This window comes from Pogona vitticeps, chromosome 5 (genome assembly GCF_051106095.1).
Source record: "Pogona vitticeps strain Pit_001003342236 chromosome 5, PviZW2.1, whole genome shotgun sequence".
NCBI lineage: Eukaryota > Metazoa > Chordata > Lepidosauria > Squamata > Agamidae > Pogona > Pogona vitticeps.
The window spans coordinates 68361415-68378857 of record NC_135787.1 but is presented as its reverse complement, the minus strand read 5'-3'; the positions used below and the strand labels follow the sequence as shown (position 1 = coordinate 68378857).

Sequence of the window (17443 nt, the reverse complement as noted above, 5' to 3'; positions counted from 1 at the left end):
TTTGAGAAAAAACAACATTGAACTCAAAGTGTACATTTTGTTCAGCTCCTTTTATTGCATGTTAAATAACACCTCTGTTCCTTCACCTTTTACCATCTTGAGACACTGACGGGGCAGGAAGCATTAACAAACTGTTGAAAATTACTGTATCTGGAGTTTATATCTGAACCTCAATAATGTTTAGAATATTTTTTCCAAGCTGACTGTTTTATAAATATGTAGTAAAATACCTGTTTGTTCTTTGAAAATCTTGTTTGATATTCTAGATGTTATAGCTGTGATGCATAACCCTGAAAAATGGTTAGTAGCTGTTGTTATAACATGTTGCAGCCAGTTGTATGGACACCAGATGGTTTGGTCTGAAAATTAATTTGCTCTCCTGCTGTGTTCCACATCTAACGATCCTGCATAATATTTTACAACTTGTTACATGCTTGAGAAAAATAGCTTTCTTTCTACAACTGTTTTAAGGGAGTTGGGGAAGCTGTGAACTGCCAAGAAATAATTAAATTGTGTCTAAATTACACAGCATGTAGGAAAAGAAGCATATAGGAAAAGAAGTTTCGATAGATATTGTTTCTTTAATAGAGGGGACTCACTTGTCCTCTACACTAGTTTCATGCTATAAATTCTGTAAAATAGTTTCCAATGGCAGCCCAAAGTGTATAGAATAGAAATATTGTCCCAGTTCACACTCAGATTGGTGTTAGATATAAGGGGATTGTAGCCTTGCCACAAGGGAAACCTTCCCTTGGTAGTCATAATGCTTTTTTCTGTTTGGCTAAATATACAACTACTGTACTGTACAGAGTTAGAGGGCTAAAAGAAGCTTGGAGAAAAACTTTTTAAACACAATAAAGGAAAAGATTTGCCTTGCATTCAACAAAATATACATCTTGCTTGTATTTGTCACTTTAAAAACTGATTATATATATATATATGAGGAAATAAAAATTCACGGAACAATGTAGGTATGAGATGTGTTGCTTGTGAATCACAAATAATATAGAACCTATTCTACTTGTACATCCATATTAAACTCAGCAGTCATAACTGTAACAATTGAAATGTATGACAGAATCAGATAGTATGTTGCTCTAAGCATTTAACAGTGCAATATCTCTATAGAAAAACTGCTACCAAGAGAGAAAATATGTAGAATTCATGTAATAAAATATGGAAAACTCTGTGCTTGCACATGTCTGCCAGTAGTTTTGATGGTGATATTACTTGGCTGTTTAGAATTAGAAGACTGTTGGACCTTAATAAAAAGAAGAGATAATGTGTATTGTGGTCTAATCCAGTGGTTCTTAACCTTGGGTAACCCAAGTGTTCTTGGACTGCAAATCCCAGAAGCTACATCCAGCATAGCTGGTGGAGAAGGCTTCTGGGAATTGCAGTCCAAAAACACCTGGGTTACCCAAGGTTAAGAACCACTGATCTAATCAATGATTCTGAAGAAGGGGTCCATTCCATTCTCTTTGTGTGCAGTCAAGTAGATTCTGACAAGGCAACCCTTTCCAGGATTTTCTAGGTACAGAATACTCAGAGGTGGTTTAGCATTCCCTTTTTCTTGGGGTGCCCTGGACTGTTGAACTTGCCCATGGCTACACAGCTTGGCTTTTCTCTCAGGAAGCACAGTGTGGAATCAAAATCCCAGTCTTTGGCTCCAGTGCCAGATACCTAAACCACATAGTTACAAGTTAAGAATATTAAAGACTCACTTCAACAGGAATTTAAATTTCTTAGGAACTCTTTGGTAGAAGTAATGTCTTTATAGTGTTCCTATAGTTTGATCTTGCACCTTCTCTCCCATTCCAGCCATCCTGGAGCAGCACAAAGATCAAGAGATCTATGTTGAGAAGTGGGGGAATTTATGGCATGACATTTATTACTTTAAGAGTAGCATTATAGGCAATAATTAAAAGTGTATTTCTCTGGGAATGAAAATGTGATGGTGGAAAATCTTTGGTTTCTGTCTATCATTCCACTATTAAAGGCACAAGTATCTTGCAGGTTTGCCTTCTGCCACAACCCAACATATGAGCAATTAGGAGTACAAATCTATTTAGGACTTCATAAGAACCATCAGAGGAAAGAAGTCTTAAAACTTACTTTTGCATGGTGTTATTCACATCTGGTCCTATGTGTGAGAAGAATCTCACACATAGGACCAGAAGTGAATAACACCACGCAAATGGTGAATGAGAAGAATCAACTAAAAGACAGTTTAATTTCATGATTTTTAAATATCAAAGCAGTACAGATGGATATGATGGGTGCTGGAGGGTTAACTCACTGAATTAACACAAATTGGCTGTATTATTGTTGTCCTTAAGTAAATATGTCTCTTTTTAAGTAAAAAACATGTCATCTAAAGACAAGCAAGTATTGTTCCAGTATGCTTTTCTTACTAAGTTGTGGATCAAGCTCTGAAAACTCTGGAATTTTGCAAAATGGCTGTGGGGAGGCAGTTAGTGGTAGGACAGATTATTCTGCTGGAAAAGCTTTGTTCCAGGACACACCACCAGCCTTCATGTGGGTATACACAATTTATTCCAAGTAGAGCACAACTTGCAGAAAAGTGAAGCCAGAATAGTTTCATAATTTTTACCATAGCAAAAGAAAGCTGCTATAAAGCCCTAACATCTATCTACTGCAGGCGGGGGAACATCATATGGGGGGAGGGGGGACTTAGGATATGATAGAGATTCTAGTTCCCAAAAGACAACAGCAAATGGTATTGCATTCTGTGCAATCTGAGAAAGTGAATAGGACAGTCTGTTGCAGAAACTAAAATGTAACTCACCCAAATGTGCATAATCTATGATCTGCTGTCTGTGTTTCAACTAAGTCAAACTTGTCCGCCAACGCAGAATGGAGGACAGGTACTAGTTGCTGTCTAGGTCTTGGATAGACGAAATAAAGAGAAAAAATGTAGGCGATAAACTTCAGCGTATGGATACAGAATTAATGGAGCAACCCATAACAGAAGATGAGGTAAAAAGAATTTATGTATTCGCGAAGGGTTTCATGGCCGGTATCTAATGGTTGTTGTGGGTTTTTTGGGCTCTTTGGCCATGTTCTGAAGGTTGTTCTTCCTAACGTTTTGCCAGTCTCTGTGGCTGGCATCTTCAGAGGACACAGAGGAGCACAAAGTGCTGTCCTCTGAAGATGCCGGCCACAGAGGCTGGCAAAACGTTAGGAAAAACAACCTTCAGAACATGTCCAAAGAGCCAAAAAAACCCACAACAACCAGTAAAAAGAATTATTGATCATTTAAAGGGGGTGGGAATTATGGGAATTAATGGATTGGGCCAAGAATATTATAAAACATTAGTACAAAAGCTTAAAACTTTAGTTAATAATATAATGGAAGGAGAAGAAATTCCATCTGCTTGGAAGCAGTCATGAATTAAACTAATATTAAAACTTAATAAAGATCCTATGAATACAGGAATTACAGCATTAGATATTTTCAAAGCATTTGATTCAGTGAAATAGCCAACATGAAAAATCTTGATTAAAAAGTTTGGATTTGGCGTATGATTTAGAAGTATGGTCCATCAATTATACTCTGAAAATTTTGCCACACTATTAGTGAATGATGGAATGACAGAACAAATTTACCTAAGCTGAGGTGCAAGAAACAGATGCCCTCTTTCCCCAATATCATTTGTTTTAGTTACAGAATTGTGAGAATGCTATTGGAGAAGATACGTTAAGACAGTGTATTGGCCAAAAATATAAGTCCAGGATTCATTTTTTATTTTATTTTATTTTAGCTGATAAATGATACATTGCTAGCAATAGCAGATCCAGGTGAAGTTATGGAGCATATAAAAGGTCAGTTGGAAGAACTTCAGGAAGTAACTGGCTTACGAATAAATTGGAATAAATCAGAAATGGTGTGCTTCAATTGTAATAATGAGGAGAAAGCATTGATAAAGGAAAAAACTGATATTAAGATAACAAAAAGTATTAAATATTTAACATTATATCTTACAAAAATTTACAGGATTAAAAATAATTGACAATGTAAAAAATAAATTAAAGGAATATAGGAAGATTATGTTATTTCGGTTGGCTGAATTGTATTGCATAAACTGAAAATGTTGTCAAAGCTTAATTTTTTATTTTGGATCTTACCATTATTAAATGAGGCAGAAATAAAAGAATGGAAAAATACAAAATAAATTCTGTAAGGGTGATAGAAGAGCCATGATAAATAAAACATTATAATATCAATCACAAAAAGAGAGAGGGTTGGGTCTTCCTATCATAAAATGTTATTATTTAGCTATTGAAATAAGAGTGTTCTGAGTACACTCCTGTACTGCAGTGAGTCCTGAACCCTTTGTGCACGGCAGGAGAGGAAGCGGAACACACTCCATATGCATTGTCTCTCACGTACTTTTGGTATCACCTGGCAGGACAAAGTTCCAAACAGAGTAGTCCTAGAACGAGCTGAAATTTTTAGCATGTATACATTACTGAAACAGTGATGCCTACATTGGCTCAGGCATGTCGTGAGAATGGCTGATGGTCAGATTCCAAAAGATCTCCCCAGAGGGAGACCACAGCTGCGATACAAGGATATCTGCAAGCGGGATCTGAAGGCCTTAGGAATGGATCTCAACAGATGGGGAACCTTGACATCTAGAGACAGGCAGTGCATCATGGCCTCTCCCATTTTGAAGAGACACTTGTCCAGCAGGCCGAGGCAAAAAGGCAGTCATGAAACCAGCAAAATCAGGGAACTGGACAGGGGACAGATTGTATTTATCTTCAGTGTGGAAGGGATTGTCACTAGACGCTGTTCCAAGTCCTCTATTCAGAGCATGTTACCATAGTCTCTCGAGACTGAAGGATGCCTAATCTAAAAAAATGAAATAAGCTTTACTTCAGATATTATATCTTCCCCAGATGCTTTGATTTGGTTTAACTTGGAAATGCAAGAAATAAATAGCAGTATAGAGAATATTATGTTTTGGAAAACAATAGGAATTCTATAAAAGAGTTGAAAAGTCCCTTTTTGAAAAATATGTTGCAAATCTGGATTAAATATGGATTAATAATTTCTCTATCAATGTCCTCTTTAATGCCTATAGTTGAATTTCTAGAAAAGTTTCCAGAAAATCTGAATGGAGCTTTTCAGAATTTATTAAAAAGGAAACATATATTTAGATTAAAAGATCAGCTGAGGAAAAAATAAGGATAATGTTAGAAGGTGAGAAGATAACATGGATTAACACGATTCAATTAGTTTATTAGGTGCGGGGGAATGGCAAATGCCAGGAGGTGAAAAAGTTTGATGAAATTATAATTCAAAGGAAGCAGGAGAAAGTTAAACCAAGGATGGCAGGTAAAATTTATGAGATATTGTTAGGGTTAGAAAATTATCAGCAGGATCTTAAAACATTATGGGAAACAGATTTAGCTAGGGAAATAAGTACTGATATGCGAAACAGTATATGGAAAAAAAGAATTTTAAAGTCCATGCCTCTAAGAATAGAAGAAACATTTTACAAATTGATTTGAAGATGGTATTTGACAACTGTGAAATTAGCTATTATGGATTCTAGATACTCTAAATTATGTTGGAGTTATGGTCAAGATGTAGGTACTTATTTCCATATATGATGGAGATTTGAATCATTACTGAAATTTTGGAAATTATTATTTTTTTAAATGGTGGAAATTACAAAAGTTACTTAAAAGTTTTCTGTATTATTGCATTAATATCTATTTTTCATGAAGAGCAGTGGGACTGAGCAATAAAGGAGTTGATTATGAATATAGTAATGGCAGCCAGATTGGTGATTGTGAAAAACTGGAAATCTAATCATACATTTCAAATAAGTGAATGGTACAATGAAGTCTGGGAATTAACCATTAAATATAGGTTGACATGTGACATAAGATTTAAAAAGAGATTGTTAAAGGACAATATGTTTATTGATATATGACAAGAATTTTTTTGGATTTTGTATTATTGAAAGGGAAAGGCCAATTACCAAGAAGAGATAATGGTTTTTTGGAAGTGTTATGGGGCATCATAATCAAAAGTTTAAAGGAAATACATCTCTGTTGTTCCCAGTAATGGGTGCACTAATTTAGTTATGTTTATTGTGTTGTTGCAAGGTAAGTATATTTCTTTCTGCTTTTTTATATTGTTTATCCTTTGATTTGGAGTTGGCTTTGGTATAATAGTTGTTCTTTAATTTGGGTTTTTTAAAAAAATGTTTATTTTTAAAAATATTTTTTATTAAAGGATAAAAATATTTTTCACACATAACATTTGTTTCGTTTAGTCGTTTAGTCGTGTCCGACTCTTCGTGACCCCATGGACCAGAGCACGCCAGGCCCTCCTATCTTCTACTGCCTCCCGGAGTTGTGTCAAATTCATGTTGGTTGCTTCGCAGACACTGTCCAGCCATCTCATCCTCGGTCGTCCCCTTCTCCTCTTGCCATCACACTTTCCCAACATCAGGGTCTTTTCCAGGGAGTCTTTTCTTCTCATTAGATGGCCAAAGTACTGGAGCCTCAGCTTCAGGATCTGTCCTTCCAGTGAGCACTCAGGGTTGATTTCCTTTAGAATTGATAGGTTTGTTCTCCTTGCAGTCCAGGGGATTCTCAAGAGTCTCCTCCAGCACCACAATTCAAAGGCATCAATTCTTCGGCGGTCTGCTTTCTTTATGGTCCAGCTCTCACTTCCATACATCATGACAGGAAAAACCATAGCTTTGACTATTCGGACTTTTGTTGGCAAGGTGATGTCTCTGCTTTTTAAGATGCTGTCAAGATTTGTCATCGCTTTCCTCCCAAAAAGCAGGTGTCTTTTAATTTCGTGGCTGCTGTCTCCATCTGCAGTGATCATGGAGCCCAGGAAAATAAAATCTGTCACTGCCTCCATATCTTCCCCTTCTATTACCCAGGAGGTGATGGGACCAGTAGTGGCCATGATCTTAGTTTTTTTGATGTTGAGTTTCAGACCGTTTTTTGCACTCTCCTCTTTCACCCTCATTACAAGGTTATTTAATTCCTCCTCACTTTCTGCCATCAGAGTGGTGTCATCTGCATATCGGAGGTTGTTGATATTTCTTCCGGCAATCTTAATTCCGGCTTGGGATTCCTCCAGTCCAGCCTTCCGCATGATGTATTCTGCATATAAGTTGAATAAGCTGGGGGACAATATACAGCCTTGTCGTACTCCTTTCCCAATTTTGAACCGATCAGTTGTTCTATATCCAGTTCTAACTGTTGCTTCCTGTCCCACATATAGGTTTCTCAGTAGATAGATGAGGTGGTCAGGCACTCCCATTTCTTTAAGAACTTGCCATAGTTTGTTGTGGTCCACACAGTCAAAGGCTTTTGCATAGTCAATGAAGCAGAAGTAGATATTTTTCTGGAACTCTCTGGCTTTCTCCATAATCCAGCGCATGTTAGCAATTTGGTCTCGAGTGCCTCTGCCTCTTCGGAATCCAGCTTGTACTTCTGGGAGTTCTCGGTCCACATACTGCTGAAGCCTACCTTGCAGGATTTTGAGCATAACCTTGCTAGCGTGTGAAATGAGTAACACTCAGCTTACATTAATGTATCTGCCTAGTTCATGATTTCATTTTGTAGACCCCCTTCCCCCCCTTTTTAAATTTCAATAGCTAATTTAAAAAAGAAAAAAACAACAGTATTGGTGATTGTGAGTGGCCCCAGCTAACCGCTCCATGATCAGCTATAGGATTCTGCTAAAAAAGAAAAGTCTTTATTTTAACTCCAACTTTAAAACGGTACAGCCAACAAGCCTGCCAACAGTGTATCCAACTGACACTCCCAGTTGCCAACTTCAGTCCAATTCAGGCCCCCAACTTAGTCCATGGTTATTCTCCAGGACTCAGCCCTAATACTGGTTAGGGCTTGCCTTGGGTGGATGGGTAAAAAGCCATTCTCTTCTACCAGGTCTAGCACCTCATGCAGGTGGGCCAAAATAATAATAATAATAATAAGAGAGAGAGAGAGAGAGAGAGAGAGAGAGAGAGAGAGAGAGAGAGAGAGATGTTGCACAGAAAAGGAGACTCACCGCTGGACATTGGAGGACTGTAACGCCATGTTGCAAGGTATGGTCCTCTGAACTTCTGGGCTTGGAACACTGCCTCAAAGGTTGGTTGACACAGGTCTCTCTCAGGCAATGGCTTGCAGGTGACTGGACTAAATGTCAAGGGGAACCTTTACCTATCTATTTATCTTAACCAGTCTCTAACTCAATCTCTATCTCTTCTGACTCTGACTCTGACTCTGACTCATTCTCTCTCTCTCACTCCTGACTGACTAACTTCTCCTCTCAGGCTCCTCTCAGGCTCTTAACCTCTTTCTCAGCTCCCTCTCTCAACAACTTTAGCATACAATATGAATAATACATGACTTATTTTGCATAACAAGGGGTGAACGCTACACCACTCCTCATGGGGAACATGTAGGTTGACCTAGTCACTGGTCCAAGGGGCATGGCACTTCACAGTCTCCCAACCATCTTTCAAGGCGAACCTTCTTGGCCCACAGGTGCTTCTGTGTACACACTAATTCAGATTTATTTTATTTGTCTCTTCCCAGTGTTGAGAGAACTGTCCTCTATTTTGGCTCGCTAGACTATTCATGATTAAGACTAATTAAAAACAGTTTAAATCAGTCTAAACAAAATTGTGATTGACCAAAAAAAGAGAGCTCTTTTTTCCTTTTCTTATTTTTTTTCTTTTCCAGTGCTTTGTGATGGGGACGACACCTTCTTGTGCAGAAGTGGGATTTGCATCCCGAGGATACTTCAATGCAATGGCTACAATGACTGTGATGACTGGAGTGATGAGACACATTGCAGTATGTCTTATAAATGCATCATATAATCTGTATCTGGAAAGAATTGACACTGTAACTATTCATACAGGTTTACAAACGAAAGGCAATGTGTTGTATGATGATAACAGTTTTGCGTAGGATTTACGTATGGCCACTTATGATGTCCTTTTAAAGAAATCTGTGATCCTATTTACCTTTGCCCAACCTGACCACATAATGTGCTCATAGAACTTTTAAATGGTATACTTTTAAAAGCTTGATTTCATTGGCAGTTCAACAGCTAAAATTTCTGCAGACACACAGAAATAGTCTTAGTTGTTCTTAAATGTGTGAGCAATCCTCTTACAAAGGCTATCTTTGTCAAGGAACAAATTTTTCAACAAGTCCTCACTTCATACATTTTTGATAATTTTATTGGTGCTATACTGCAGCACACGGAAAATGACTTCCTTACAGAATTATTTTTGATTTGCCCCGAAGGTAAAAATATTTGTTCATTTAAGAAATGTTGTGGCAACTGTCATGTGGTTTCTTTACTATATAGTATATTTAGCTGCATCATTTTTTTTCTGTATTACAGTATTCATTCCTAATACATGAATATGGGTAATCTTTCTCCGCCTGATTGAAATACAGTTACACGCAGGAAGCAGTGGAGAACATTTTTTCTATCCTTCACATATCAGATGAGTAGAGAACTCCCACTGCTGTTGAGATTCACACTGGGTGAAATTACTTTTTAGTGCTATAACTCCCAGAACTTTCCACCAGGATGGCCAGGAGAGTCTGAGAGCTGTAGTCCAAAACCGTTAACTTTTCAAACTCTGCTGTATAATGTGCTCAGCGGGAACAAATCTGTATCTGGCTTCTGATTCTCTTGAGGGAAACCTTGCTGCCACTGGAGTGATCCAACACAATTGAGATTCTGCTGATCAGTGATACAGCAGCATGAAGCTGGACTGTGGGCAAAGCAGTAATGGCAGGCACAAGGCATGGCAACATTTGAATTGGATCTGTCTGCCAGCCCTCCCCAGGAGGTGAACTTCCCAGGAAAAGGGTGGAATCCAAGAGCAAGAAAAAAAAATTGCTGCACTCTCATACACAATGATCTTGTTCTGGCAGAGCAAGTCAACATGCTCGAAGGCAATTCTATAAATGGAAGCAGCCCCCCCAAAAATTATAGCATTGAAACTGAGCTTCCAGAAAAAGGGAAATTTTGCCATGTATCCTCAGGGAATTAGCATACAATGTTGTAAGTCATTCAAAATATTGTCCCTTTTGTTTTGATCTTGTCAATCAGGACCCAATTAGCCAGCTTTTTAACTCCTACTTGACTGAACAGACTTGTCAGGATAAAGCTTGCAAGGGAATTCTGTGTCTGGTTGTTAAAATGGAAACACATAAGAATATTAAAACACTTGCCTTATTGAGTCAACCCATCTCATACTAGGTCTTCCTCTTTTTCTACTGTCCCCCCTTTCCCAGAAATATTATCACTTCTATATTATCATTATATGTGCAAACTAGGATAGCCTCAATTTATACACTTTTGTTCTAGTGAAAATGCATACTTTACTTTTTGGTGGTCTGTAGCAGCTGTAAGGCTCATCTCCAATACTATACTGATTCCATACCACCACCATTTTATTTCATTGCCTGCCTTTTATATAGTGTGGATGATTTTGAGCTTGGTTTCAAGTGATAATCTTTGCTAACTCTCAGCCGTCACTTGTTTTTATTTCAAAATATGAGGGGATGTCTTTTGGAAAACATGTAGGAAAATTGTTTGTAGAGTAAGAGTTTGGAAATTGGAGGACAGCTTTCTAGTCTGCATTCTGAGGAGGGGGCATGACAACGTTCATTGACCTGAATGATTAAAGGGTGTGTATGTTCCTGTGTTGTATGTCTTGCACTCACTCACACTTTAGCTTCAATATTTCACTAAGTCCAAAACAGCTTTTCAAAATATTTTGGCAGGGAGGGACTAGAGCAATATATCAGTTATTCTTGGTTGCTAGACTATTAATGAGTGGGCCCCTGTGCTTCTAAACCAGGCTCAAAGAAATATCACACAAAATTATTTTGTAAACTAAAAAGCCCAGAACTTTTTTGGTTACAGCAACAGTCCCTGGCCAGCACTGGGGAGGTGGATCCAGTGCCCCATTCATTCTAATCTAGCCCTTGTTCAAAGAACAGAGAGTCAGAAATGGCCAAAACCAGACCTGGAGAAGGCACTTCTTCTCTCCATGGTACATCCTTCCTAGCATGCTCCCACATGTAGGGTAGGAATAGTGATACTGGAACTTGCAGGGCATTTTTCAGGCTCAAGGTAATGAAATTCCTTTGAAGGGTTCTAGTCTCCAGTCTGGTGTCAGAAACCTGGTCTAGTTCTTCAGCAAGCAGCTTGGCTTCCTCTTCTTCCCATGAGCTTGTATTGGAGCAATGCATAGGGCTAGGGACATATTAACCACGTATTTGCAATGACTATAGACTAAGCTAGATCTGCTACTAAATACATCATTGTGCTTGTTTCTTCATAGATGCTGCACAAGGCCAATTCATATGTGAACTGGCCTTGTGCAGGGGCTAACCCTTTCTTCTCTAAATTTAGTTCCCACTAAAATCATCATCTTCCTTGTGGAAGAGTTTTCTGCACATATCTTAAGCTCTAAAGATTGAACCAGAAGGGGCTAGGCTAAACATGTAGAGAACAAAAACAACACACCTTGTAAAATGGATGAATGTTGAAGAATGTCTCTTGCCAGGACAGGATTCTAGCTGGACCATTAGTGAAGTAGGAAGATCAAAGAATAAAAAAATAAATAAAATGGAGCTCCTCAGACACAGGACAATTTTTTTGTGACTGTTGAGCAATTAAATCAATGTAGCACTTACGTGCATGCAATTTATGACCCACCATGTGTAGAAAAGAAGATCTAGCAAATGCCTAAGATAACACTATTGAAATAATCCATCTCTGGTCAAGAGTGGTTTAATCATTAAGGTGAGGATTTCTATGACACCAAAAAATGTCAGAAATATGCAAGCATTTATGATCTTTAAATCATTTAAACATGCCCAATTAAACTAAAAATATGACTTTATAATTTTTCTGAAATTAGCACCTGTGAGCCACCCCAGCCACCCCTTCCATGATGCAAGGGTGAGCCTTTGCAGAATAAGGAGCTTTATTAACACAGGGGAAGGGAGAAAACAATTTCCATTAAAAGTATTTTACAGAATCAGTTCTGGCTTGACCCTGAACAGAAATAGGCATAGGCAGGCCCAGGCCCCAACAGCTGGCAGGTATGTAGACTTTTGCAGACCCAGGACCTCCTGGACTGCTAACTGAAAAGTCCTTAGCAGGATCAGGCCCCTCCAGGCAGGGCAAAACACAGACCCAGCCTCTGCCAAGCTGGGGACAGAAGTCCTTGGGGACTCAGGCACCTCTAGGCAGTTGGAAGACAAGTCCACAACTAGGTCCAGCTCCTGGAATGAGCCACAGACCATAGTCCAATGGGTCAACCCAGTTTTATGGGCACCAGGGAATTATTTCACTCCTAAAGTTTGTAAGTACAGCTGGTTCAGAATGTCTCTTAAGGAAAACTGCCAGGGATTCTGCAGGCAGGAGACACACTGGCCTTCCATGGCCACACTCTCTAGTCCTTGGTCCCTGATATAAGGAATATTCATCCGCCCCTCCCTCCTGGGTGGCATGACCATAGGCCAAGCAGAAACTGATTCATGAGATGACTGGGCACAGGGAGTGGAGGGAGGCATCAGGCTGAGTGTGGTAGCTGGAGAACCAGGGCTCAAGGCATGGGACCAACCGCTCACCTGTTTGCCTCCAGTAGCACCTGATGTCTCTGTAGCTTTCCAGGCGCCTTGGCTCCTGTAGCCTTGCCCCCTTCCATCTTACCCTGGCAACCTCTTCAAGTATTGCTGCCAGCTCCCTTCGAGGTGGCTCAGCACAGACCTCTCCTTTCTCGAGCACAGCTGAGTCTTCCGCATCATGGCAGTGATCCTCCTCCTCTGATTCTTCCAGTCTGCCTTTTATCTGCAACCCACTCTGTGAGGACATCGGTGGCTTCTCCTCAGCCTTGCCCCATTATCTAGGTGTAGCCTATGGAGATAGTGTGCCCGCAGTGCCCAGTGAGGTGGTCTGCCCACTATGCCAGCCAGCCACAGCTGGGGCAGTCTCACAGCATTTTTAATAAGCAGATTAAAAATATGTTTATACACACACATAAAAATTAAGAAGTTTATTCTTCACTTCCAGTGCAGAAGTACTAGTGCTGAAGAAATCAAATATTTGAGTAAAATGATCATACCTGGATTAGTTTTTATCAATAGCAGAATGGCATTGGACAATCACGTGCATCGTGAGGTTATCAAACTCAAAAATTCTATTGTCCGTCAGTATGTTCTTATATCTGGAGAAACTGTTCAACACCACAAGAGGTTATAGGAACAAATTTGAAAAAAGCCAACTCATCTGGAGAAAAATCTAATTTAAAGTCATCAAATTCTGCTTCATTAATTATTTTGCAAAATATTGAGTAATCTAGATTAGATTTCATTAGCTACACCTCTTCTGCTTACATCATTTGTATCATCTATTGAAATCCATATCTCATTGTTGTCAGCAGCAGATCTTATCTTTCCTGACACATCTTCACAGTAGGCAGAGATGCAATTTTTCCTTAGAGTTGATTCATTTGGAATCAGGTGACTGGTGTACTTTAAGAAATATCTGAGGCTACCACTACCTAATTTCTTTAAGGGAATATTTGAAGCACCCATCATGGTGCAGAGATCCTTACAAAATTCTGACTGGGTATTTGATGAACCTGCAAGTTGAAGAGGAAGCTCTTTTGAAAAGGAAATGTTGCAGGTTCTTAGTGAAGGTAAATTTTGCTAAACAACTCTTATATTTCACAGTATCACAATGTTGTTGAACGTTAAAACACTTTTGAGCTGACACCTTAACCTCATACAATTTACAAAACAAAATATCACCATCAATACTGAGAATCCACTCCTCAAACTCTTGAAGAAAACACTGTAATTTTACACTCGCTTTACATGTACTTTTACACATGTTGAAATCGTCAGAGGGTTGCTGACAATGAAATTATGACCAAAATATAACATTTATTACCAAATGAAGCAGAAACATGATGTAACACTTTTAAAAGATCAAAATAATACTTTCAAGGCAAAATAAAAACCATTTAATAATCACCAGATTGTTCATAAACATGTTTAAACTTATAAATTGAAATAAAGGTTTTAGGAAAAAAATGACATGTCATGGAAATCCTCGCCCTATTAATGATTTTAACACTTTAATTTGTTTTAAAGTTTACTTATATTTAAAATGCGTCTACAATTTTAAATTGTGCAGCACACTGATACAAATGAAATAAATAAATTGTGGCTGCCAGTCAAAATGTGTCAGAGGAGATATTCTGAGGGAATTACAAACTTTAGAAGAGAAAGAAAAGAAAACCAATGGCAAGCATTAGCAATCTTTTTGTTGGAACATATGGATGCATGAACAGATAGAATGGTCTGGAGGCCTCATGCTGGTACAGTTTCCACAAAAATAATACAACCGATTTCAAACTCAGCTGGGTGCTGCATTACTCAGTATGAAACCATCTACAGAACATACATATTTTTATTTAATTTATAATGTATGTGTTTGGTATTTATTGTCCTGTCATTCGCTGTGTTCTTTCAGAGCCATATAAAGAGTACTCTGGAAAATTCAGGACACTGTGGACTATTACATTCTTTCCTCTGTAACAGCAGTGAGAGTTCGCTTTCGTGTGGTCTACTGGATATGTTGGACTTCACTGAGAAGACGTGGGTTTAAATCCAGTTTAGTCATAAAGCTTAGGGCATGGCTGAAAGTCTTTACAGGAAGGGGTATTTTGGAACTGGCCTAAGGCCTTAATTCTTCTGCACCTCACCTTTTCTCTTCAACAAATTCCTCCCCCTCCCCTCGGCTACTAAACACATTTTTACTCATAAACATGTTTTAACTTACATATAAATTCAGATAAAGGTTTTAGAAAAAGTATGACATGCCATAGAAATCCTCATCCTTGTGATAATGTATATTTCCTCAGTACAGTAGTATGTTCTACTAAACGTGCATAAGATTACATCTCTGGTTTAATGCACTTCCTAATTGCTGTAAACATGTTGCATACATAGTGTCATGAATAATTGCAACCCTGTAGTGCCGATCAGTGTGAATTTTCACATTTCGCTATTTGTTGTTGAGTAGGGATGAGGCTGAGAAATAGGAAGGCAGCTCAACTTGTTCAATGTAAGGTGGGGTTTGAGGCAGGAGATTTTGAACTCATTCTCTTACTTGCTGTGCTAGACTAACTCAGCGGAAGGCAACAATAATTATTAAAGGCACAAATTCTTACTATTAAAAAATAGTTAACTAATTCCATCTCTCTATTCAAGTTGAGTTTGGTGAATTTGCTAAATTCTTCTCATTCTAGACTTTTGCAATGGAACTAACAGAAAGAAAATAATAAGTTATGCCACTGACATAACTTATTATTTCCTTTCCATTAGCTCCACTGCAAAATTCTAGAATGAGAAGAATTTAGCAAATTCACCAAACTCAACCTGAATAGAGATATGGAATTAGTTAACTGTTCTTAAATACTAAGAATCTGTGCCTTTAATAGCTGCAAAATAGACAAGATCTAACAAGTACTGTACTCTGCTCTTATTGTAAACCTGTGTGAAGTGTGGCTTCTTCTTCATGGTTTCTGTGAATGTATACTAATGAGTTAAGTCTGCACATGCACAGAGGCCTTGGAATATTCTGGAGCTGAAAATATCGCTAGGGCTGCACACCCACAGCCCACATGGTCCGTCTGTTCTAGCGGTTACCTCAGTTCCTTTTTTCCCTGCTGCAAAAAAAGGTCTCTTCTCTGGAGCTCTCTCTCACAGATTAATCGGTTTATCTGAAAGAGAAATCACAACCCTTGGTTCCCTTTCTCTTCTACATTTCATATTCCTCTTGATTATTCATTGATTATCAAAAGAAAAAAGAAAGAAATAAGAGGAGATTGTTATTACTTCAATCATTCACACACACACACACCGGTTTCTTTCCTTCATTGCTTCGTTTTCCCACCTTTTATGGCTCCTGTGGGCCCCTTTAAAAAGTGTGTTTCCTACAATAATAAGATCCCTACTTCAGATGGTCACAAAGCTTGCTTATTTTGTCTTGGTGAAGCCCATCAACCTTCTGCTTGTCCACATTGTAAAAATTTCACAAAACAAGCTATAAAGTTAAGACAACAAAGACTAAGGGCTTTCCTTTGGAATCAGTCCCTCAGTCCTTCATCCAAAATGGACATTCCCAGACTCCTCAGCTGCCAACCACTTCTCCTATAGCATCTCCGGCTCAGTCCCCAAAAGCAAAAGTTACCAAGTCTAAGTCCTCCAGTTTGACTGCTCATTCTACACCCTCGTCTAAGCTAAGATCTAAGCCAACCTCTGCAAAAACCAAGAAGTCCAAAAAATCTCCACCAGAAGTTCATCCTTTGGTACAGAAGTAACCCAATGCACAGCACAGAATTGATCTGGACACTGACAAGGAATCAATTCTACCAATATCAAAACATCCTCCCTCTCTACTGCTCACCAGTTCACCTTCCTGGATAGATTCCTCGGCTGAGGTACAAGCAGGGCACAAGGTTACCCTATATATTGATGTCTCTTTCCTTCCCAAGGGTTCTACTGATTTTTATATTTGGCAGCCAATCATTCTGCCTACGTTTTTTCCTAAGCCTTCCACTGGTGTTGAGAGTCACTTCACCTTTTGGATGTGCGACATGCTTTGGCCTTCTATGTTAAAAGGACTGCTTCCTTTAGGAAGTCTAAGGGTTTGTTTGTTTCACCTCATTCACCTCACAGAGGACAACAGGTTTCTCCCCAAAACATTTCAAGGTGGATCATGCAGACTATTCGTCTTGCCTACCAATTGCCTAAGAAGCCTATTCCGGGCCGTGTCAAGGCACATTCCACCAGAGTGCTGGCAACATCCACGACCTTTCTAAGAGGTGTCCCAGTCGAAGATATCTGCAGGGCCGCCACCTGGTTGATTCATCTACTTTTGCATCCCACTATCGTCTGGACATGCATGCCAAGGCAGGTGCAGGTTTTGGACATGCGGTTCTATCTTCAGTGTTGCCGTGACGTCCCTCCACCTTTGAAGGTAGGCTTGTCATTATTGTGCATTCACAGAGACCACAAAGAAGAAAGAGAGGTTACTTACCTATAACTCTGGTTCTTCAAGTGGTCATCTGTGAATTCACACTTCCCGTCCATCCTCCCTTCTGTCTGTAACCTCTCTCTCTCTCTCTGAGCAGCAGCGGAATTGGGGAACTGAGGTAACCAACTAGGACCACATGGGCTGCGGGGGAGGGGGGGCGGTCCTAGCAATCTTTTCAGCTCCAGAATATTCCAAGGTCTTTGCACATGTGCAGACTTAACCCATTGGTGTGAATTCAGATGACCATTCGAAGAACCAGAGTTACAGGTAAGTAACCTTTCT

General features: G+C 39.1%; 1 protein-coding gene across 3 annotated transcripts in view; it reads left to right on the top strand.

The window, feature by feature from the left end:
• CORIN (corin, serine peptidase) overlaps positions 1–17443 on the top strand; it is a 177847-nt gene that overhangs the window by 75934 nt on the left and 84470 nt on the right. For all 3 annotated transcript variants that reach the window (XR_013545826.1, XM_073001292.2, XM_073001291.2), the window contains exon 6: positions 8755–8868. Coding sequence is in view for 2 of the 3 variants with exons in the window: in XM_073001292.2 (XP_072857393.2) it covers positions 8755–8868 (114 nt within the window). In the remaining variant the exon portion in view is untranslated. The remainder of the gene's footprint in view (positions 1–8754; positions 8869–17443) is intronic.